Source organism: Globicephala melas, chromosome 16, assembly GCF_963455315.2.
Source record: "Globicephala melas chromosome 16, mGloMel1.2, whole genome shotgun sequence".
Classification (NCBI taxonomy): Eukaryota; Metazoa; Chordata; class Mammalia; order Artiodactyla; family Delphinidae; genus Globicephala; species Globicephala melas.
Genome location: NC_083329.1, coordinates 28,254,972 through 28,280,025, shown reverse-complemented (window position 1 = coordinate 28,280,025; position 25,054 = coordinate 28,254,972). Strand labels below are relative to the sequence as shown.

Genomic DNA, 25,054 nt, shown 5'->3' with positions numbered 1-25,054 from the left:
CCAGATATCATTCCGCCATGTTCTTCATGTTTATATACAGAAAGGATAGATAAATAGAGAAGAAATTGTTAGAATTGCTTTAGTTACCTAGTGTGCATAGCAAACCACCCTCAAATTTTGTGGCTTAGTATTTACTGAGGCCTAGAAGCCCTTTAATGCTTAGTAAAAGATTTGCTACCCTGGCCAGTTTCAGAACTACCCCCAAACTTAGGGGAGTCTTTTGGTTACCTAATTTCAGTATAAACCAGCTGTTGCCTCATATACATCAGTAAATATGGTCAATATTGTTTCATTCCTTTGTTAGGATGTGTAGTCCCATGTGCCTGGCACATGTAGGCACTTAATGAAGACTCACGAACAGATGAATTAAGTGGTGGTGCTATTTGCTTAACACTAGTTTCTCTTTTTGCCCGGCTTAGGTATTTGGCTCGAGTAGGAGATCTTGAAGCTACTGACACTGAAGACCCAAATCTAAATTATGGACTTGTTGTGGACTGTGGCAGCAGTGGCTCTCGGATTTTTGTTTATTTCTGGCCAAGACATAATGGGAATCCTCATGACTTGTTGGACATCAAACAGATGAGAGACCGTAACAGCCAACCAGTGGTTAAAAAAATCAAGCCAGGTACTAAATGGAATGTATTTCATTGTCAGTCTCTCTTATCTGCTACAGAAATGAGAGGACAGAAGAGAAGAGGGAGAAAGAAAGCTACCCTTTTCTTCTGGACGTTCTGGATAATGGGAGGGATTCATTGCTACCCTACTCTTACGAAATAAATGTTTAGGACCTTAAACAGAACCTTATGGGGTATCAGTCTTCTGAGTCTATGTGATCTGCTCTTTAAAGAAAGTATTTTATCTTACTTAAGGAATCTCTGCAATGGCAGACACTCCAGAACATGCCAGCGATTACCTTCGTCCTCTGCTGAGCTTTGCTGCTGCTCATGTGCCTGTGAGGAAGCACAAGGAGACCCCCCTTTACATCCTATGCACAGCAGGCATGAGGCTTCTCTCCGAGAGGTGAGATGCAGGAGAGTGGGTGGCCCAAGAGTTGAAAGTGCAGTTTCATACATTATTCTCTGTGGTTCCCTGGTCTGAAGGCAGGATGTGGGTACAGCACACAGAGTTGACAGGTGGCACTAAGAGACTTCTTGCTCAAAATAGAGCAGAGCCACTCCTACACCCCGTTATTTCACAATCAGTTGATCACACCTCCATGTCGTTTGCTTCTTTGGGATCAATATCTATTTGAGATGGTTGTAATGATTCTTAGTTTTGATTGAGGGTTGGGAGCAGTGGTGATGTAATAAATTTGGATCATGAGGCACCTAGAAGGTGAGCATAATTTCAGAAGGGTAGTAGGAGGGTCACCTGGGGGACTGGGTACCTGGGGTCTAGTAGGAGGGCTCTGGTAGGAATGGGGTTTTCTCTATAACTTTGCCTGGCTCCCTGATGATAGTTGGTGCTGCTTGCAAAGCTTAGTCTCCATTGCTTTAGACCACTTTTTCAACCCCTGCTGGTTAAATCTTTTCCACTTGACCTTGGCAGTTTAGCCTGGCTTTTTGCCACCTGATCCTTCTTCCTTCACTGAAAGAGGAGGAAGACGAAGGGGCAGCAGCTATGCTTAGGTCAGACCCCTCCTTGTTTGTGATTTCTCCCTTTTGACACCTCCCTGACCCCTCCATACTTATTATGGTCTTGAGGTAGGAATGAGCTCCCTTAACTTGAGCACCCATCCTTCTGCAATGTTCACAGTCTCATAGTCATCAGGTATTTTTTATTAGCTTAAATGTTTTTCCTTGATAAATGGCAGTTCCCTTTTCCACAAAGTTTCATTTCATATACTTGGCCAACAGCAATGAAAACCTCTGCCATGTGTGTAGGGCTCCATTCTGCTTGTGCCAGACATGTATGTCAACACTTCTTCCAGTTGACTACTTTCCTTCTGCTCAGACACAGAGTTACTGGTTTACTGTTGAGAAGCAGATTATTTTATGTAGCCATTTGTCAATCTGAAAGGCCTTCTAGTTCCTTGTTTTCCCATACATCTTGATCTTTAAATTTTTTTTTTGGTTTGTTTTTACTTATTTTTAAAACTAAAGTTTAAAATGTTATTGCTAGAACCTTACATCATTAAAGGAAATCTTAAAATCAAAACAAAGAAGTTATAATTCTACTGCCCTATCAAAACTGTCTCATTTTGTCCTATTCCTTTCTCTTTGTATATCTATGTGTAACTTCTACAAAATTGTAATCATACTACACGTGAAATTTAGAATTTTTGTTTTTGACATAAGTAATGCATCATTCAAACTTTTAGAAACCATGTGAAGAGTATGGATGACATAGGTGGTGCCACATCACAGGGCTGTGAATGGACTAAGGTCTCACAAACAAGGAAGGAGGGTGGAGGGCCAGAGAAAAAGCTGACTCGGAGGTCAAAAAGGCAGAGCCAACCAGCAGGGTGATGAAATGGCCACAGTTTGTGTGTCTGGAGCAAAGGAGAGGATTGCCTCATCTCCTGGCCCTGCCCAGCCTTTCCTCTGTTTGTCAAAGAAGTTTCTATTTAAACAAAATCAACTATGTAGCTCCACCCCATTTGTCTAAGATGTTCCCTGTCATCGTGGAAGCTCTGAATATTAGTATTTATTTTATCTTAAGAATTTTTAAAGAACTTGCCTTTAACTTTTTTTTTTTTTTTTTTGCGGTACGCGGGCCTCTTACTGCTGTGGCCTCTCCCATTGCGGAGTACAGGCTCCGGACGCGCAGGCTCAGCGGCCATGGCTCACGGGCCCAGCCGCTCCGCAGCATGTGGGATCTTCCCGGACCAGGGCACAAACCCGTGTCCCCTGCATCGGCAGGCGGACTCTCAACCACTGCGCCACCAGGGAAGCCCTAACTTGTTTTTTGATCAGCTCTTTTAATAATGCCTAGATCTACCCTGGGCTTATGAAATTATTGCTACCTCTAAGGTAGCTATAGTTGTTGACGTAAGTTTAACAGTCACTGCAAGAACCTGTTTTGTATAATTAATACTTTGTTAATTTATTAGCATTTGTGAGCAATATTCAAAATGGGTTTGAATCCCCTGGACTGTATTTTGGATTTATTAGCACTAGGTTTTATTTTTTTGCCGAAGGCCTAGACTAACAGAATTCATTCCACTGCCTTTTTAGTTTGTGATGGAAATACCTTTAAAGAATTACGAAGTGATAATTTAAGAAAAAAAACTTTATTATGGGAAATTTCAAATGTATATAGAAGTAGAGAGAATGATGTAATGAATCCGCATTTACTTGCCACCCAGCTTCAACAATTGTCAGTGTTTTGCCATAAAATGTTTTTTTTAATAAAGAAACAATATTGAATTTTAGAAAATGAAAGTTCTGTCCTATCCTGTGTAATCCATGAATAGTGTTTTGTTTATTAACATAAATTGGGATCATATTGTATGTACTGTTTTGTAACCTGTTGGAACTCAAAAAATATTGGACATCTTTTCATGTCAATACATGTAGATATAAATTGACCTCATTTCTTTTAACATCTGTGTACTATTACATTGCATGACTATCCCATAAATTATTTAGCCAGTCACTACTGATATACGTGCATTTAGGTTATTTCCAGTTTTTCATTGTTATAAATAATGCTGTAGTATTTTTTCTCTCTGTATTCTTATCTGATGATTTCATTGCAATAAATGTCTTAAAATGTAGTTGCTGGGTCAAAGGTTAAGCACGTTAAAAACCTTGATACCTAGTCCCAGATTGCCCTTTAGAAAGGTTGTACCAGTAATTTATATTCCAAACAGCAGTGTGTGTTGGTACCCATTCTTCCATGTCATCACCAAAACCAGCAAGCCCTCTTCTTTGGGTAGTTTAGAACCATATCCAATAAGGAGGGCAAAATAGCACCTCTAGTTCCCCATATGAAATTTTTATCATAATAATTTCTTGTGTATAACAATGACGTTATATATTGGAAGATTATTACTTTAAATGTAATTTTCACTTTCAAGTGCTAATAACATTCTTCACCAAGTCATGCTGGCAACCAGGATAGCCAGCAGAATATTTTTGTAATGAGTAATTTAAAAAATCCAAGATAACTGCTCTTATTTTTAACCAGCATTGTCTCTAGATTTATATGATTACTTCTAGCTTTGTTTCTTTGCTTGTTTTTATCTGATAATACTAATAACATAAAACTTTAGAGGACAAAACAGCGCTGTAGATACTAAGCTTCAAGCGTCATCCCCAAATTATGACCTTTGGATTTTGATCCTGGTCTGGGTTTTCCAAATGATAAGATTTTTATAAAGAAAAAAAAAATCAACCCTTGAAATATGGAAAAGGAGGTTTAAAAGTTCATTGTTAATGTAAAGGATCATGTAAAAATTTGTGGGCCAAACAGTGCTTCTTACGTGGTGATGTGAGACACTTTTTCTGTATTGTGTGAGATCTAAGGATGAGATTGTGTTCCTCAAATTAACAGCCTCCTTTCATAGTGGTTAGGAATAACGTAATTACATCTGTTTTATAGATTATGAAACTGTGTTTCAGTTTCCTGTAGCTTATCCATACTTAGCCTGTGAGAGGCATAGAACCATAGTCTCATCTTTTAATACTATTTGAATTGTAACATTGTATAAAGGATAAGTATTACTGTTACCATATTGCCTTTTAAGAAGGAGGCTATACTTTTTTTTTAAATAGATCTTTATTGGAGTCTAATTGCTTCACAATACTGTGTTAGTTTCTGTTATACAACAAAGTGAATCAGCCATATGCATACATATATCCCCATATCTCCTTCCTCTTGCATCTCCCTCCCACCCTCCCTATCCCACCCCTCTAGGTCATCGCAAAGCACTGAGCTGATCTCCCTGTGCTATGCTGCTGCTTCCCACTAGCTAACTATTTTACATTCGGTAGTGTATATATGTCGATGCTACTCTCACTTTGCCCCAGCTTCCCCCCACCCTGCCCGCCCTGTGTCCACAAGTCCATTCGCTATGTCTATGTCTTTATTCCTGCCCTGAGGAGGCTATACTTTTGAGTAATTTTAAACCTTTGAAATCTCGAAGGGGGTACCAAACAGAAGCAGGGATCAAGTGTCTTGGGTAGGTGAACAGTGAGGTCTAACAAGGCTAAGTAGAAGGTCAAGTTGAGGTTGTTTGTGAGAAGAGAGTTTAACCATTAACTCAGGTTTTTTGTTCTTTCTTGCAGGAAGCAGTTGGCTATCTTGGCTGATCTAGTGAAAGATTTACCTCTGGAGTTTGACTTCCTCTTTTCTCAGTCTCAGGCAGAAGTGATCTCTGGGAAGCAGGAAGGTATTGGGCCATGAGGAGTAAAAGCTTGCACTTGGGGTTTGTAGTTTTGGGGTGGAGTTGAATGCATGTTCTCATGTAGCCCAAATGTGGCCTGTATGATGAATTATGTTTCAATTTCTTGAAAAACAGAAAATCTTTTGTCTTCTAGTTGCAGTTCACATAAAGGAAAAGATTCACCTTTTTCAATCTCAGTATTGCCTTTTTCAGTCCTAAAATTCCCGTTTGGTTTTACTCCATTTCTTTGCTGAGACTCTATCTTTCCATTCATTGGAAGACTGCTCTTATTTCCTGGCTGTATAGCTGCTTTATTTGATAATTCCAACACCTGTGTCATCTCAGGGTCGGCATCTTTTCCCTTGAGATTGGAAAGGTTGAGATTTTCCTAGTTCTTTGTATGACAAGTCATTTTTTTTTTTTTTTTTTTTTTTGCGGTACACGGGCCTCTCACTGTTGTGGCCTCTCCTGTTGCGGAGCACAGGCTCCGGACGTGCAGGCTCAGCGGCCATGGCTCACAGGCCCAGCCGCTCCGCGGCATGTGGGATCTTCCCGGACCGGGGCACGAACCCGTGTCCCCTGCATCGGCAGGCGGACTCTCAACCACTGCGCCACCAGCGAAGCCCTGACAAGTCATTTTATATTGTATCCTGGATATTTTGAATATTACATTGTTAGACCCTGGGTCTTGTTTCTATCATAAAGAGAATGTTAATTTTTGTCTTAGCAGACTGGTTAGGTTCAAGCCTTAAGTTCTGACCTGGCTTCTGTGGGCTGTGATTCTGCTGATTCATTTTTCAAAGCTTTGGCACGGCTATTTGGATTTGTCCCATGTGTGTGCCAGCCAGTGGCCCGTCTGAACCTGGGCACAGCCCATACAAATGTGTTAACTAGGCAGTATGTCAGTTCTCAAAAGCTTTGATATGTTGTTTAGGGTCAGATCATGCATGTGAGCCCAGGAGTTCCTACACCAGTTTATTCCCCACTCTCCACAGTCTCCCCAATACTTTCTGGTTCCCTGAGGTTCACTTTCATGGTCCTTAGGTCAGAAAGCCAGGGATGTAATTTGCCCACTCTGCCATGCATTTCCCATGACTGCATCTATATCCAAGGCTAAGTGGTAGAGGACAGAGGGAGAAAAAAAGAGCAATAGGGATTTGCCCCAGCTCTTGAGGCTGTAGCTCCTCTGGTCAGAAAGAAGGATTCACATCTCTCAGAGGTTTAGGCATCTACCCAGTCTCTACCTCTGCTGTTGCAGGATTGCCTGGGGTAGGAGAGAACAGAATTTTTAAAAAAGCAAGGAATTTCTTGCCACTCTTTCTGAACCTTTGGAGTCCCCTTTTCTGATCCTTGGACCACAAAGCAAGGTCTTGAAGTTCTTTCTGTCCACATCTGGTGTGTACTTTTGTATTTCAAGCTGATTTTGAGTCCAGGCCAGGCAGTATCTGAGGGGGAAAAGTGGGAAACTCACTGTGGTTTTGGTGGTCCTTTAAAGTCTAATCTCTGTCCCAGTGTGCCCACTATCAGAGTTCTCAGAAAGCTGCTCCAAATATTCTATCCAGAGTTTATCCTTGTAGTCAGTGGGGAGACAGGGTGGGTGTGCTTGCCCAGAACTACAACTCCAAGATTTTTATCTTTTAGCGTTTATTTTTATATATTAATTCCTATTCATTGTAAGAAATTTAGAAAATGCAAATAATTTTAAAAGGGAAAAACATCACAAGATAAAAGATTTTAAATTCATACACTGAGAGTGTGGAATAAAATATGGTTATCACTTTTTTTCCAAGAAAAGGAGGAAAAGAGCAGCCCTGGGAGAGGTATATACATGCTATAGCAGTAGAGAATTAAGCAAGGGCTTTTATATTTCTTACTTAGGGGTTTATGCATGGATTGGAATCAACTTTGTTTTGGGAAGATTCGACCATGAGGATGGTGAGTAGTATTGTCTTCTTATGACAGTTCTAAGGGCTGAAGGTTTATGTCATAACCTATCAGTAGCATGTAAGTGCTAATTTTGAGTTTTCTTTCTTTTTTTTTCCAAAACTTAAGATGCTTCATTTCCCAGTCCTAATTTGCTTTTTTTTATTTCTTTTTAACTTTTTAATATGGAAAGTTTCAGGCATTCACAAAAGTAGAGTAATTAATAAAATGAACCTCCATGAACCCATTACCTAGTCTCAACAGTTATTAACAATTTGCTGTTGTTTTGTTCCCACACTCCTTCCATACAACACAGGTTTTTTTCCCTACTGGATTTTTTTTTTTAATATCTTTATTGGAGTATAATTGCTTTACAATGTTGTGTTATTTTCTGCTGTAACCCTACTGGATTTTTAAAAGCAAACACCACACATAATCACTTTGTCTTCATGTACTTCAGTAATACCTCTAATAGGTAAGGAGTTTCAAAACAAACCAACAAAAATATCCACAGTTCCATTTTTATTTGATTTTTTTTTTAATTGTTTTGCTGCACCATGCCATGCAGCTTGTGGGATCTTAGTTCCCCAACCAGGGATTGAACCTGGGCCCTCAGCAGTGAAAGCGTGGAGTCTTAACCACTGGACAGACAGGGAATTCCCCCTCAGTTCCATTTTTAAACTTAACAAAGTTAACAATTCCTAATATCATGTATTGATAACAACCATCTCATACCCAGGTAGAGAGTTCCCCGATTGTATCAAGAATATTTATTTGTAGTTGTCTTGTTCAGATCAGAATCTGAACATAGATCACAAATTACATTTGATTGATAGGTCCCTTTTAATCTATAACAGTTAACCTTCCCCCCAAACTCTTTTTTTCCAAATCATTCAACAAACAACAACAACAACAAAAACCCAACAACCAAAAAACAACCAAAACTGGGTCACTTGATGGAATGAATTTACCACATTCTGGCTTTGGTTGACTGAATCTTTGTGGGATCTTTAACATGTTTTTCCTCCCCTCCCCGGCTTTTGTTCTGTAAACTGGAGGTTAGGTATAGAAGCTTGATTAGACTCAGATTCAGTTCTTTTGGCAAGAATAAATCATAGGTGGTGCTGTTTACTGCTGTATCACATCAGGAGTTTTGTAATATCTGGTTGTCTTACTTTTAGTCATGTTAAGACTGAACAGGTGTTCAGGGTTCAGATATTGTCAGTCTGATCTGATCTGTTATAAAAATTTTCTATCCACTTTTCACCTAATGGTTATAGCAGCCAATTGTGATCATTACTTAGATTTGTTTTCTCATTAGAGGTTGCAGAATGGTGATTTTTCTAATTCTGTCATTCTTTCTGCATTTAACAGTTAGGATTTTTATATAATGAAATTTTCTTCATTAGCCATTTGGTTATCCTGAAATATAGTTCTTATGGGAAAAACAGAATGAACCCTTGATTCTTTGCTTTTATTTATCAAGTTTTTGAATAATGAGCTGGTGTCCTAGCAACTTCTGAAGGTAACCAGTGAATTTTTTTTTCAGTATCCTTATGAATTTGCGGATTTTAATTTATTTGATGCATTGCAGTCCATCACATCACTATTCTTTTTGGTGCTCAAATTTTACCATCATTGGCCGGTAGGAGCACATTTGAGTTGGCTCTTGTGCCCTTTTAACATGATCCCGGTAGTCTTTTCTGTTTCCCTGGCATATTGGCATACGATGGTATTCTATGCTCATCTTGTGTTTTTTCTACTCTTAGACCCTAGCATCAGCCATTTTTTTTTAAGGAGCCCTTGTTTCTTTTAGTGGAAAATGATGTTTAGAGATTGTGGTCTAGACAACAGCGGTGCTCATTGCTCCTGGATTATCATCGCTTCTAGGCCTTTTCAGTGGACAGAGCTAGGAAATTGTATTTTTTTAAAAAGAAAAATAAATCATGATCTCATAGTGATAGTTCTGATTCATATTTAAGATTATAAGATTATTGTTTAATTTCTTTCATTTTATATTAAAATCAAATCCTTTTTCTCTTATGCTGAATATTTTTTCCTAAAGCTGTTTACATAAACATTTATTTAACTTTATTTCATAATATATGTTTAATTGTTTAAAAATAATAATACCAATAATGTATTACCAGTAAAACTACTGGAATGCAGTTTATTTGTTTCTTTTGTCATTAAGATATATTCTACAAGAGATACATAGTCAAAATACCATGTTTTAAGTCACTTAAAGTAATTCTTTGTATAATATATAGTTGGTACAGTTAGATTAATTTATCTCAGTTTGCTTTCAATTTTTTAAGGGATTTCTGGTTTTTTTTTTCCCTTTAAACTTAATTTTGGCTTTTAATTACTAGACCCCTTCTGTTCTCTTATTTATTTCAGAATCAGATGCCGAGGCTCCCCAGGAGTTGGCAACAGGACGCAGAAGGACAGTAGGGATACTGGATATGGGAGGAGCCTCTCTCCAAATTGCTTATGAAGTTCCTACCTCAACTTCTGTCCTTTCTCCACAACAGGTATTTTACCTTTTGGGGGAATTCAGTGGCTAGGAATGCCTGTCTTTGAGAAGGAAGGGCACTATGTTTGGACTTAGACCAAATGGCCTGGGTCCAAATGTTGGTTCAGATCATTGCTAGCTTGTGTTATCTTGGGTTGGTTACCTCTCTGAGCCTCAGTTTCCTCGTGTGTAAAAAGAGAATAATAATAGTATCTACTTCATAAAGTTGTGAGGATGAAATAATACCACGTGTATAAAGCACTTAGCAAGCTGCCCAGCACGTAATAACGTTTAATACATTTTTAGCAATTATAACTATACTACTTATCTGGAAGAGTTGCCTGAGGATTAAACATGATAATATAAATCCTGGAGTACAGTATTTATTACATACTTGTTAATTAAACGTTATTCCCTTTCCTTTACTGATGATTCCATCCTTGTGCTTCTGTTATTCCTTACCTGACTAGAATGTAAAAATGTATTTTGAGGGAGAAGTTTCATCATACAGAGGAAAAAGAAATAAAACATTTTTTAGCACCTAGTATGTGCAAGAAATAAGACATGTTACACTGCCCCCAAAAGCTTATAATCTATCAGTGGAGACAGCCTGTGATAACAGGCAGACCATGACAGTGTTGTAATTTGATCTAAACCAGGGTTTCTCGTCATTGGCACTATTGGCATTTGGGGCTGGATAAGTCTTTGTTGTGGAGGGCTGTTCTGTGCATTATGTGATGTTCAGCAGCATCCCTGGCCTCTGTCAGGTGCAGCAACGCCCGTACTTCCCCCAAACTTCCAGTTTTGACAATTAAAAGTGTCTTCAGACATTGCCAGATGCCCCTGGGGGTGCAAAATTACCTCTGGTTGAGAACCTTGGGTCTAAACAGAGAGCCACAGCAATGTGGGGACTGGCAGGGTCAACCCCATTTGCAAAGGCTTGAATAGGAGCCTTCCATGCTGCCTTCGTGGAAAGTAAGGTATTTACCTGGGCCTTGGATGATAGCAGGCTTTTGCATAGTGGAGGTTGAGGGAAGGCCATCTGCATGGAGGTGACAGTATGCACAAAGGCACAGAAAACAGCAAAGAGCCCAGAATGTCCAGGTAATGATGAATAGCCTGTTGCAGTATGGGATTTTCAAGTGTGGTAATAGGGAAGGCTGGGAAGATAAGATGAAGTTAGATCATAAGGAGTCTTGGGTGCCATGCTAGGGGATTTGGCTTTATCTGTAGACAGTGGGGAACCAGCAAAGGTTTTTGAGTAGGGCAGTCATATGGGCCTAAGTTTCATCATCTGTGAAATAATTAAACTCTGAAGGTCCCCAGCTCTGAATTTTGTGACTATATGTTAATTGTGTGACTGAGTTCCAATCTATTTTTTTTTCTTTTTTTTTTTTTTAAAGTGAGAGCTTTGCTTATCTGCGGGTGCCTGACTTACATCCTCCCCTATGTGACAGAGGATGTCACAAGCCTGCATCTGACATTAATTAATTAATTTATTTTTGCTGTGTTGGGTCTTTGTTTCTGTGCAAGGGCTTTCTCTAGTTGTGGCAAGCGGGGGCCACTCTTCATCGCGGTGCGCAGGCCTCTCACTATCGCGGCCTCTCTTGTTGCGGAGCACGGGCTCCAGACGCGCAGGCTCAGTAGTTGTGGCTCACGGGCCTAGGTGCTCCGCGGCATGTGGGATCCTCCTAGACCAGGGCTCGAACCCGTGTCCCCTGCATTAGCAGGCAGATTCTCAACCACTGCGCCACCAGGGAAGCCCCCCAATCTATTTTTTAAGAAAATAATTTTGGTGTCAGGAGAAAAAACTATAGGTTGGGGAACCTTGGGTGAGAAGTGCTAAAGAGCTAAACTAGACAGTGTAAGTGGAAATGGAAGGGAGGGGACAGATTTCAAGGGATATTTTGGAGTAAAAAAACAGTGTAACATGGTGATGTGGGTAGGGCAGGAAGGGATGGCCACATGCTGAGGGTCCAGCTCAGGTAACTGGAAGGGTGAAGAACCTAGTCACTGAGAGAGAGAGACCACGGGAGAAAGGGCAGGGTTGATGCTAAGCACACAGGTATGGTTTGGGTGAGAGTATCTTTCTGGTCTCTAGCTCTGAAGTCCTATCACCAAGCAGTTCAATTTTGGGTATGTTGAAAATGTGGGTTTGGCATTCAGAAGAGATTGTCTGTGGTGGGGTTGCAGATTTGGGGAACTAGGTTATGAGACTGTTTAGTCTATATTTGTTAGTATGTATTCAACAGGTAAAATGAAGGCATGGTTCTGATACTAAGGAATAAGTGACAGGTGGCATTGAGCCTTAAAGTCTTAAACATATGGCTTTTTGTGTGTGTGCAGACTTAGAAAGCAACACTGGTATGGAAAGTATATTTGCAAGCAACAAGTTAGATGTGTACATAGCAATATAATGGATCTTTGTGCTTAGTAAAGAAAGGAAAGAAACAGAGACATAACACAATAGCACTTTAAACATTTTAAATAATCCTAAATACCTAATTTTTTGTACCGTTCACAAAGTTGTGCAATCACCACTGTCAAATTCCAGAACATTTCATCACCTCAAAAAGAAGCCCCGGGCTTCCCTGGTGGCGCAGTGGTTGAGAGTCCACCTGCCGATGCAGGGGACACGGCTTCGTGCCCCGGTCCGGGAAGATCCCACATGCCGCGGAGCAGCTGGGCCCGTGAGCCATGGCCGCTGAGCCTGTGCGTCTGGAGCCTGTGCTCCGCAACGGGAGAGGCCACAACAGTGAGAGGCCCGCGTACCGCAAAAAAAAAAGAAGAAGCCCCATATTCATTAGCAGTTACTCACCATTCCCCTCTCCCCAGCCCTGACAACCATTAATCTTTCTGTCCCTATGGATTTGCCTATGGAACCATAAAATATGTGGCCTTTTATGTCAGGCTTCTTTCATTTAGCAAAAGTTTTCAAGGCTTATCCATGTTGTAGCAGATATCAGTACTTTATTCCCTTTTTGGCTGAATAACATTCCATTGTGTGACCATGACACATTTTGTTTATCCATTCATCAGCTGATGGACATTTACGTTGTTTCCAGTTTTTGGCTATTATGAATAGCGCTGCTATGAACACTCATGTACACATTTTTGTGTAGACATGTTTTCAGTTTTCTTGAGTATATACCTAGGAGTGGAATTGCTGGGCACAGTAGCATTTTCAGAAATTTAAAATAAATACATTCAAAACAATCCCATTTTGCAACAAAAATACAAACAAATACTACATATTAAGCACATTAGAATGATTGCCTGTGGCAAGAGCCAGAATGGCAGTGAGTAAGAGGATAAAAGGAAGTAAATAAATAAAATAAAAGTGGGGCTTTGCCATGATAGTGTGCCATGAACTGAGGAATATGACTAATTCAACCTCTGTACCTGAAGTCAAAAAAAAACAAAAACAGAGGTACAATAAAATTGGACTTTTCTAATCCTCAAATCTGTCACAGGGAATATTAAGGCATCTTAAATAGTTTTAGAAAAAGCCATAGAATAGATCTCATGATGATCTCTCAAATTCCTTAAATTTATTTTTGTCAAAGGATTTTTTTTTTCTTTTTGGGTGAAGTAGAAAAGGATAGCAAAGGGGGACACACCAGGCTTCTGCCTCAAAAAACTAGGGGGACACACCAAGCTTCTGCCTCAAAAAACTATGTGTCTCCGGATTTTTTTTTTGATTATAAAAATAGTACATTCCCATTTTGGAGAATTGGAAAATCAGAAAAGTACACGCCAGATAATGACATCATCTGTAATGATTCTACCTTCTGTCTAACTACAGAAAGTATTTTAGTCTCTAATTTGTTATTTAGTCCCTGATTTGTTCCTTTTTGTGTAGTCTTGTCATTTTATGTCTTTGTTTAAAATAATGCTGTGAGGATGAAAGAATGCTACAAGACGTTTTAAAGAGTAGTCATAGCAGATGAAATCTAGTGTATTAGCAATGTCACACCTTTCTAGAAGTCAACCAAAAGTAAAGTTCCCTTTACATCGTATTACAGGAAGAAGCTGCGAAGATCTTGCTGGCCGAGTTCAACCTGGGCTGTGATGTGCAACACACTGAACATGTGTATAGGGTTTACGTCACAACCTTTCTTGGATTCGGGGGCAACTTTGCCCGGCAGCGCTATGAAGACCTTGTGATGAATGAAACTCTTAACAAAAACAGGTATGTTTGACATGGGATCTGTGATTCTGAAATAGAATGTTGTCAGGCTGCAGATATTAGGAAAAAATGGTTACATCCTACTAGATAGATACGTCCTTGCTTCCTCCTTTCTGACCACCCCTGCCAATGGGGTAGCATCTTTTAGAGACCCTCTGTTAGTAGTCCCACTTGATCTGCTTGAGAGTGCCTTCTAATCTTTGTTATTAAGACTCAAAAATGTACAGTGGCTTATTGTGGTGACTTCTTGCTGTGCCCATCTTCAGACATGGTATCACAGGATAAGTGAGATCAATTAAGTCACCAATTTAAGTTGTGCAGTGCAATGTAGCTACTGGAAGTTCATTCTATCAATACATGGAAGTGTGCAGGACATGTTTTCTGAATTACAGTGGAGTTGCATCTTACGTGGGACTTAAGGTTCCATAGTGTGCATAAAAGATTAAAAGTATCTTAATCAAAATTAGCCTTTAAAATAGTAGTTAAAATTAGCCTTAAAATACTCTCTTTAAGTCCAGAATAGACATTTTTTCCTCTAGCATTGGACAGACCACTGATTCTTCATTGTGTACCAGATGAAGTATTTAGACCATAATGTACAAATAGTTGTGGGTTTTTTAGCATTTAAAATTATTTTTATCATTATGCACAATAAAGGAAAGCATAATAGAGAGCAGAGTTCTTTTCCACCATAAAACTATTTACCCCCATTTGTTTAGCTGGAACCAGTGGCTTGAAGAGCTACTGGTTTATCCCATTTGTAATAATTTCTCTACAGTAGTCAATTGCCTTATATTAGGAGCATGTTAAAGAAAATATTGTCTCGTAAGTCTTTTTTGTTTTTCTGAGTCTAAACTCCTAAGAGTTCAAGGTGCTTTGGGAGAATCCTGTTATCTGGATGATTGATGAATGCATTAAAACCAAGCAGTGTGTTTGTATTCTGAAAGTACTCTTAAATCCATACAAATGTTGCTTGGGTTATGGAGTTCAGATCACTCCTGCTGACACTATGGCATCTGAAGAACAATTACTATGAAAGTTTCACACCAACTTTAGCCACTGTGCTTCCTCTTCCATTTCCTTCCTTTGTTGTTTTGCTGCTCTTTTATCTCTGTATCATGTTTTTTGCTGCCTCGGAAGAGGCTGCATCATCTTCTTCTCATGCATTGGTATTTTTTTTTACCATGTATCTAAGTTACCTAGTTCAGAAGATTGATTACTCATCTTGTGTATCTACTAATCTATAGAGAAACCTGTGCTTCCTGGGATGTTAAAACTTAATGTTTCTCTCTTTTTAATAATTTTCTGAGTTTTCCTTATAGGTGGTGTCACATCTTTAAAGTAGGTTCCACTTGTTCCAAAGCATTTTGTTGTGTTGCCACATTCCCATACCCTCCTTCAGTCTCTACACTTGTGGGTGCATCTTCATCCCAGGAAGTCCACTCTTCAACATTTGTCTTAGGAACTCATGAGTAATTAACTGTAGTTGGCCAAGTTATTTGGTCTCTACTTAATTTCCATCTTTGGCCAGATCTGCATATTAATCTCTTTAGGAATGAGAATACTGTTGCTAGACAAGTACAGACTTTAATTAATCAGAGCTGTGTGATGGCCATGATGGGAATCAAAACCTGCCCCTCCCTTCCCCCTCAGAGCTGGGCATGTACTCGGTCACTTTTGCCACCTATCGCCACTGCCCCACTGCCATGGTCCCTGCCTCAGGACACTGCTCAGCCCTTCCCACTTCACCTCCTCCCAGTTGTTTTTTTAAACATTAGAATTGCGCTCAGAATGGTGAGATCTTTTCACTTTTAAGAGGCAAATGGGAATGAAGACCAGAGGGAGAACAGCAGATTCACATCTCCAATTTCACTATACATTGGGAAATATACATGTTGACTAAAAGGTTGAACAAAATCACTGCCATATTTCTTTCTTTTTCTAAATTGAATTTGCATAATTTAACTGTTCACGTGACACAACTACGTGGTAACACTCCATCCTTGTTTTTAGGGGTGTCATGTAGAAAGATAACAAGATATCTGGGAAGCATCTTAGAGGAGGCTGAGTACAGTAGTGATGTGTTTTGTTTGTTCTTGTGATTGTGACAGGTTGCTGGGCCAGAAGACAGGTCTGAGTCCTGACAATCCATTTCTCGATCCCTGCCTGCCTGTGGGACTCACAGATGTGGTGGAAAGGAACAGCCAGGTCCTTCATGTCCGAGGAAGAGGGGACTGGGTGGCTTGTGGGACCATGCTGAGCCCCCTGTTGGCTCGCTCCAGCACCAGCCAGGCCTCACTGAACGGCATCTACCAGTCACCCATTGACTTCAACAACAGCGAGTTCTACGGTTTCTCCGAGTTCTTTTACTGTACAGAGGATGTGTTACGCATCGGTGGCCGCTACCACGGGCCAACGTTTGCCAAGGCTGCTCAGGTAAATTATTAATAATAAAGTGACTCATCCTGGCAGCAGCCATTTATTGTACGCCTGACTTTGTACCAGATGCCGTGTGAAGGGCTTTGCATGCATGATCTCACTGGATTCTTGGCAGGAGCCCTGTGAGCCCTCATTTTACAGATGAGGAGGTGGACTTCGAGAAGTTAAGGAACCTGCTGTGCTATACTGCCTTCTAATTAATTAAGCTTAGGTTTCCACGGGTGTCCTATTACCCAAATTATCACCCAGGTCTAATATTGTCATGGTGGTTAATGGTTTTTCCTCCAGCTTTCCAATACTCTTAATTACTGCTTGTGGCCAAAAGTGTCATCTCCAGGTATTTTTCCCTTACTGGTTGTTCCCAGGTGTAATGTGCTTTTGGAGATGATGTCACACAGGTGGGCAAGTGCACTTTCATTTTCTTACCTTGAGTTTTAAGGATGGTATAAGGTCACTTAGAATATTAAAAAGATGTTGCAAAAAGCAATGATAGTGTATTTAAATTGCAGAAGAAGTAAACATGCACTTAGAGCACATTTAGGACTTAAGCATCTTATAGGTTTAAAACATTAGTTATTTGGACAGGTAAAAGTTTAGCTAGCTTTCTACAGTGTCTGCTTTAATTTGGATTCATCTCTTTTTAATTTTTGTATATCTGTCTCTCTTTTTTTTTTTTTTTGCGGTACGCGGGCCTCTTTCTGCTGTGGCCTCTCCCGTTGCGGAGCACGGGCTCCGGATGCACAGGCTCAGCAGCCATGGCTCACGGGCCCAGCCGCACCGTGGCACGTGGGATCCTCCTGGACCGGGGCACGAACCTGTGTCCCCTGCATTGGCAGGCGGACTCTCAACCACTGCGCCACCAGGGAAGCCCTATCTGTTTCTTTTATCAGAAAAATTTATGGGGAGATCTGTCCTCTCTTATATTTTTTATTCTTTCCCTTCTGCTTTCTTAGAATTCTCTAAGGTTCGCTTGGTATAAGGCTTCCAAAAGGAATAATATCTGCAGTGTTTGTACTATTCTGTTCTCTAAAGGCAGTCTCTAAGAAATATTGAGGAAAACCTGGTTTGTATTTGCCCTTGCCTCTAGGAATACCCTCATATTCCCTTTCCTTTCCAGCGTCCCCTAAGCGTCCATAGCCTGAATCTTTCTCTCATTTTAAAACTTCCTCAAATCCTATTCTCTTGAACATCAAAGGGCTCAAGTTATTACTTGCCCAAACTGCTAGTGGCTTAATATGTTTTCTTTCCTAGGTAAAAGATGATTGCGTTCGCCCTTTTTTTTTTTTAACTTTGACTCAACTGTTATCGTCCCAGTGACACCTTCCTTGGCCATCCTATACAAAATTGCAGGCCTCCCCAATATTACCTATTTCCCTTTCCTGCTTTATTTTTCCCATGAGCACTTACATCATCTAACCCACTCTGTGTATGTATGTGTATATGTATGTATGTATGCATGTATATTTGGTTATTGTCTGTCCCCCACCACTAGAAAGTAAGCTTCGTAAGGAACGAAATTTTTGTCTGTTTTATTCACTGCTGGATCCCCCTGGCACCTAGAATAGCACCTGGCATACAGTAGACATGCAGGAAATGTTAGTTCACTGAACAAACCAAAAGGAATGATTCCTTTGGTGAGAATTACAACACAGAGGCAGGCCAGTGATAGATCTTTTTGTTTTTAATATAAATTTATTTTATTTATTTTATTTTTGGCTGCATTGGGTCTTCATTGCTGCAAGCGGGCTTTCTCTAGTTGCGGCGAGCAGGGGCTACTCTTCGTTGCGGTGCGCGGGCTTCTCATTGCGGTGGCTTCTCTTGTTGCAGAGCACAGGCTCTAGGCACGCAGGCTTCAGTAGTTGTGGCACACGGGCTCAGTAGTTGTGGCTCACGGGCTCTAGAGCGCAGGCTCAGTAGTTGTGGTGCACGGGCTTAGTTGCTCCACGGCGTGTGGGATCTTCCCGGACCAAGGCTTGAACCTGTGTTCCCTGCATTGGCAGGCGGAGTCTTAACCACTGTGCCACCAGGGAAGTCCCAGTGATAGATCTTTGACCATTTTCTGTTCTATCTGTTTGACCTACTCATGTCAGTCCTACATAGGATAGAATGAAGCTCTGTTTGGCTTTTGATGTTGCTACTCCTGGTCCTAACCTTACCCATATCTGAAGCCTAAGAGGCTCAGGAGCCATGTCAGGCAGGCTTCGTAGTGAATGTGGAGGCAATAGGAATAAAAAGGACTATTCCCAGGTAACTCAAGTCACTCAGTGGCCTGAGCTCAGGGACTTGCCTTGCCCAGGACCTGGCACTGTGTTTGGTGAATGAATATGCCATTTCTGTTTTCCTTTGTCAACTAGTATCCCACAAGTAACTTTAGAAACGGAACAGCTATGACTGTGGCGGATTTACAGTTTGCCTCCCATTTCATGTTGCACCATTTCTCTGTGGTTGTTCCAGGATTACTGTGGCATGGCTTGGTCAGTACTCACTCAGAGATTCAAGAATGGCCTCTTTTCATCACATGCAGATGAGCATCGACTCAAGTAAGTAACTTCCTTTTCTCCCTTAGATGTGGCCTTAAAATGTATGAACGGGACTTCCTTGGTGGTGCAGTGGTTAAGAATCCGCCTGCCAATGCAGGGGACGTGGGTTCGAGCCCTGGTCCGGAAAGATCCCACATGCCACGGAGCAACTAAGCCTGTGCACCACAGCTACTGACCCTGCGCCCTAGAGCCTACGAGCCACAACTACTGAGCCCGTGCACCACAACTACTGAAGCCCACGCACCCTAGAGCCTGCGCGCCACAGCTACTGAGCCCACACGCTGCAACTACTGAAGCCCATGCACTCTAGGACCCGCCTGTCACAACTATTGAGCCCCCGTGCTACAGCTACTGAAGCCTATGTGCCTAGAGCCCGTGCTCCACAACAAGAAAAGCCACCACAGTGAGAAGCCCAAGCACCGTGACAAAGAGTAGACCCTGCTTGCCGCAACTAGAGAAAGGCTGTGCGCAGCAATGAAGATGCAACACAGCCAAAAAAATAAAATTAAATTAAATTTTTTAAAAAAGTGTATGAACAATGAATGAAAGAGAACGAGTGATAGTACAGATTGGATTTTATGTTGAAGGAGAATTTGGTTATTTCAGATTTTGATTTTCTGAAGGGTAGAGGCCAAAATAGTGAGCTTATTTTAGTGAAGCCAAGGGAAACTGGTGGTTACCAAAAAGTGTTCTCTCTAAGTGGTTTTAAATCAAAAGTGGTGGTCTTTTTATTTTTAAATTTTTATTAAAATATCAAACATGCAGAAAAGTAGAAAGAACAGTAACAGAAACCCACGTGTAACTGTCACCCAGCTTCAACACATATCAATATTTTGCCAGTTTGGTTCATCAGTCCTCCCATTTTGTAAATGTTTTAGTTAAAAAAAATTTAAACCTAAACAAAAATAGAACAGTTTAATGAACTCTTGAATGTCTGTCACCCAGCTTCTCTCCTAATAGCTGTCAGCTTCCAGCCCTCTTGTTTCATCTGTTTTCCCACCCCACAATTCAGTCATTTTGAAGCAAATCCAAAACATCATATTTGTAGATATTTCAGCATTCTCCCTGAAGATAAGAGCTGTTAGAAAAGAAAGAAAGAAAAAGAAAAGTAAAACGTACTCACAATAGTGTTGTTACATTGCATAGAGGTGTTCTTCCCTTTTGTGGTAAACGTTAACATAAAGGAGGCTCAGATTTGGCTCCACCTAGAGGTGAGGAAGGTGAAACGGGGAAAGAGAGGTCTTTTTGACATCTAGTGGGAATATGCAGAAAGCATTTGAATTCTTTTTTTTTTTTCTTCTTTTTTTAAAAAAAATTTATTTTTATTTTTGGCTGCATTGGGTCTTCGTTGCTGCGTGCGGGCTCTCTCTAGTTGCGGCGTGCGGGGGCTACTCTTCGTTGCGGTGCTCAGGCTTCTCATTGCGGTGGCTTCCCTTATTGTGGAGCACAGGCTCTAGGCGTGCGGGCTTCAGTAGTTGTGGCACACAGGCTCAGTAGTTGTGGCTTGCAGGCTCTAGAGCACAGGCTCAGTAGTTGTGGCGCACAGGCTTAGCTGCTCCGCGGCATGTGGGATCTTCCCGGACCAGGGCTCAAACCCACGTCCTCTGCGTTGGCAGGCAAATTCTTAACCACTGCACCACCAGGGAAGTCCCTCTTTTCCTTCTTTAAAAAAAATTAATTATTTTTTGTCACACAGATATCAGTGTTTTAAGTCAGCTTGGATGTACCAAGTTCTTCATGAAGGATTCCACTTTCCCTATGACTACCCAAATCTGCAGACAGCCCAACTGGTGTATGACCGAGAGGTTCAGTGGACACTGGGAGCCATTTTATATAAAACACGCTTCTTACCACTCAGGTAAAGGGGACTGACCAAGCTGGCATCTTGAGCTCAGAGAATGTTAGTTGGTGCCTCAAAATAGGTTTCTTAAGTAAACTCCCCCTCAAAAAAACAAAACAAAAAACCCACCCAAACGCCCCTTATTACTGCCACGTGAAACTACTATTACTTACCAGGCATGTTGAAACAGAAAGAAGTCTGAGAATTATTGGTCTGGAGTATGTTCTTCTTTGCAATTTCAGGAATTCAGTGGGGTTTTTTTGGCCGTGCCACGTGGCTTGTGAGATCTTAGTTCCCTGACCAGGGATTGAACCCACGGCCTCGGCAGTGAAACCGCCAAGTCCTAACCACTGGACCGCCAGGGAGTTCCCAGGAATTCAGTTTTGTTTATCTACAACAAATCAATCTTTAGAATTGAGCTCTTACTAACAACTTCTAAGATATTGACTGATGAACTAAAGTTACTCTGGAACTATCTCTATCTGACTAGAGGACTGGGATATGTTGTTCCTATACAGCAATCTTTCCTAATGGGTAGAGTCACTCTAGAGATCATGTCATTGACTTGGAAGGCTTTTTGGTGGGCCAGAATTAGAACAAAGGACCTGAGATGCTTTTAGGGGATGTCTTGCTCTTATGTACCATAAGATATTTGGGATAATTTTTAGGTGCTCTCTCCTCTGGACTATTTTAAATAAACTAAGATGAACTCTTAATCTTTGGTGCCTGTTTCTTTAAACTCAGTATAGAAGCCAGGTGGGTGAGAGAAGTGGGGAACTGGAGAGTATGTGCCCCAAACAAAAGGCTGATTACGTCATGCAAAAGTGCTGTCCCAGCATCTGCCAGCTCTCCTTTGTCGAGAAGCCAGAAACCCATATTTTATATGTGGTCTTTCTGTTTGGAGATTCACATTTTTAAAAAACACTGCAGGTCAAACAGAATGAAAATGGATCTGGTATCTGGACCATGAGAGAAGGGCTTCTGTTCTAGACAGATCACTGCACTTAGGTTTACATGTCTATTTTTTCTTCGGTTTATAATACAATTGATTAAGTGACAGCTTTCTCTAGATAAATCCTAAATCCTCAGGAAGCACAGCAACTTTTTTTTTTTTAAATTTAGATATACTCTGATTTCTTGATTAGATTCAGGGGCCACCCTACTCATTCGCACCATATTTACAAACTGTGTAGGCCAGGGTGGTATGGGGTCACTGTTAAGACTTATTTGACAGGTGACCAGTCTTGTCTTACTGTTCATTTCTTTGGCTTCTAATTTTGCCTCCAGATTCTAGAGGGGGTAGGCCTGTGAGGCTCCCTCTAGGCCGGGGAAAGGAAGGTACAGAAGGAATCACACACACCAGCCCTGGGCCTGGGGACATGCTTCAGCTTTGCTTGCTCTGTGGAGCTGGTATTATAGCATGTTTACATGGATGGAGTAAATGGGTAAAACCTCTGGGCCTTTTAAATTGGCATAAATATTTCTCTCCTAAACTAACATTTCTTTCCACCTTCTTCCTTAGGGAGCTACGGCAGGAAGGTGCCCGACAAGCCCATGGTAGCTGGTTCCGTCTCTCCTTTGTGTACAACCACTATCTTTTCTTCGCCTGTATCCTGGTGGTGCTACTGGCCATCATCCTGTACCTTCTGCGGCTACGCCGAATTCACCACCGACAAAGTCGAGCCTCAACCCCACTGGACTTACTGTGGATCGAGGAGGTGGTGCCCATGATTGGGGTACAGGTTGGGCCATGAGGCTGGACAGGTTCTAGGGGAACTCAAGTATTCAGAATTGCTGCCCATTGAATTCCACCACTTTCTGGTACTGGCCTCAGATGCTGCTTTGCCTGACTTTGTGGATATTTGGCCTTGAAATTTCTACTTTAATACCTACTTTAATTCATTCTCAATATCCAGGTCCTCTTCTCTGAGAGAAGCTGTAATTTAGTCTGTGAAGAACTAAATGAGAGATTGGTGCTAACAAAGGGAACCAACTTTAGTCCAATTGAAGCATGCTTCTACTCCTTTATCTGAGTGATTTGGTGTGCTCCTGGGATCTAGACTTTTCTCCCCTTGCTTAAAGCTTGAAGTTTGGCATTGGGCACACTGGAAGTCTGGTTGAAACCAAACTTGGAGCATCTGATTCAAAGCCGAAGACATTCTAGCAAGTGCAGCAGCCCCTTCTTTCTCTGTAACAGAGATATCACTTATGTGGAGATCCACAGCCTTTCATAGGGATCCAAGATCTTTGCAGTTCAGCGGAACAAATAAGAATTTCCAGGCAACCAAAATAACACAGCTTCTTTGCTTACTCGACAAAGAAGCCATTGTGCGTGTGGTCCAAGATCCCCGACATACTGTTGCTGATGTTAGTTCGTGATTTTAAAAGGTTAGAACCCTTTCTAAATGAATGGTCCATTGACGATTTTAACAATGTGTTATCTGATGCCTGGTAAGACCAGGATAGAAAATTTTTCCATGTCTATGTGCCTCACAGGCTGTTTGGGCATTAATTTTTCTTTTTGAACCTTAAGTGTGCTTGTAGGGTTGGAGAGACTATGATGGGAATTGGAGACCTAGATTTTTCTGGTTTCAGGTCACTGTCCTCTAGGCCTATTTTTATGAGTCCTTATGTGGGAAGATTCAAAAAAAAAGAGTTCCTGTATTTCACTGTTAAGATCAATATGTATTTTGGGTAGGGATGCATTTGGATTGTTTTTAAAGAAGGAAAGAACAGTATCAGGAGAGTGGACAAAGGCCATAAATCCAAGCTCTTATTTATTAATGTTTTTCTGAGAAACAGACGTTCTCTCAGTTTGACTCTTGGAATATTTGAAAAGAAGCAAATCCCAAACTTTGGAATAAACAGATAAATCTGTTAATAATCTACCTGGCAACTTTCAGAATATTTTTAAAGAGATTTCTCAGTCATAAACAGCATTTCCATTAATGGGGAGAGAGGAAAAGCCATAGTAATTACATTTTTATCTCCTACCTTTCAGGAGCTTTGCTTTTTCTCTGCATTTAGCCTTCAAATTGCACAAGGATTTCTTTTTCATCCCCGTGGAACCTTCTTTATACGTTAATAACCATTCCTCTATGTAGCCTTAAATGTCCTGCCCAAGAATATGCTCCCAGAGTTAAAACAGTTTTCTTTTTTGTCAGCTTTGAGTTCTAGAATTACATGAGTAGGGGAAAGGTCCTTGACTTCAAAGGGAAAAGAAAGTGGAATTCTTAAAAAATAAATTCCATACTGGGAGCAGAAAGGAATTAAGTGCTTCATAAAACCAAGAAAAATAAATCCAAATCCTCCTAGAACTATACTGGGTTGAAAATAAGTATACTGACTCTTGGTTGGTAGGTGAAAAGATCATGAGTCTTGAATTGTTTTCAAATTAGATAAAAATGGTTCCAGCAAAGAGTCTTACAGGTTCCTTTGGAAGTACTTTTTACTTTTCATTAGGGCTTATGTCACAGCTTCCTTTAATTTTTAAGATTTCTAAATTGCCTTGATTTTCTTTGACTTCTTATCTTTGTACTGTGAGTGACCCCTTGCCTTATGAATGCTGCTTATAAATAATGTCATAATATGTTTTGCTAGCCATTGCCTACTCAGGTAACTCTTTTCCCCTCACTTTGGTTTCCAAATACTATTTTTGGTTTTCTTGTGTGATCTAGTCAAAGATCTCAGAAGCTGCCTAGTTGGCTAACAGTGATCACATCTGCATGCTCAGAATGAAACTGAAGCATGGAGGAGGTGGTGATTAGTCCAGTCTAATTAGCTCAAAAGTTATTCTTCATCCTGGCTATGATAATAGCTACCATTTACAAAGCACTCATTGTGTACCAGACACATCTTTAAGAATTTTATGTATATTATTTGCTCATCATGATAACCTTTCAGATTATTGTGTTCTTTTTATAGTTGAGAAACTCAGGATACCTGTTTATCATTTTTTCCATATAAATGTATTTCTTAATTTATTTTAATTAGTCTTTGATTTTTTTTTTTTTTTTTGCGGTACGCGGGCCTCTCACTGTTGTGGCCTCTCCCTTTGCGGAGCACAGGCTCCAGACGCGCAGGCTCAGCGGCCATGGCTCAGGGCCCAGCGGCTCCGCGGCATGTGGGATCTTCCCAGACCGGGGCACGAACCTGTGTCGTATGCGTCGGCAGGCGAACTCTCAACCACTGCGCCACCAGGGAAGCCCTGAATTTTTTTAGTGTTATATTCTTTTATTATTTTAATATTATAGGATCTAGGCTTGTCTACTGCAGTGAG

General features: G+C 40.8%; 1 protein-coding gene and 1 pseudogene across 1 annotated transcript in view; one reads left to right on the top strand and one right to left on the bottom strand.

The window, feature by feature from the left end:
- ENTPD7 (ectonucleoside triphosphate diphosphohydrolase 7) overlaps nt 1–24,831 on the top strand; it is a 37,636-nt gene extending 12,805 nt beyond the window's left edge. Inside the window, exons 4-13 of the mRNA XM_030865306.2 lie at nt 420–625; nt 870–1,020; nt 5,232–5,335; nt 7,208–7,264; nt 9,653–9,786; nt 13,793–13,959; nt 16,068–16,392; nt 18,850–18,935; nt 20,632–20,793; nt 22,298–24,831. Coding sequence (XP_030721166.1) covers nt 420–625; nt 870–1,020; nt 5,232–5,335; nt 7,208–7,264; nt 9,653–9,786; nt 13,793–13,959; nt 16,068–16,392; nt 18,850–18,935; nt 20,632–20,793; nt 22,298–22,529 — 1,624 coding nt within the window. The 3' untranslated portion in view covers nt 22,530–24,831. The remainder of the gene's footprint in view (nt 1–419; nt 626–869; nt 1,021–5,231; nt 5,336–7,207; nt 7,265–9,652; nt 9,787–13,792; nt 13,960–16,067; nt 16,393–18,849; nt 18,936–20,631; nt 20,794–22,297) is intronic.
- Nucleotides 15,009–15,850, bottom strand: LOC115858014 (receptor-binding cancer antigen expressed on SiSo cells pseudogene; annotated as a pseudogene).
- Nucleotides 24,832–25,054: the final 223 nt, after the last annotated feature.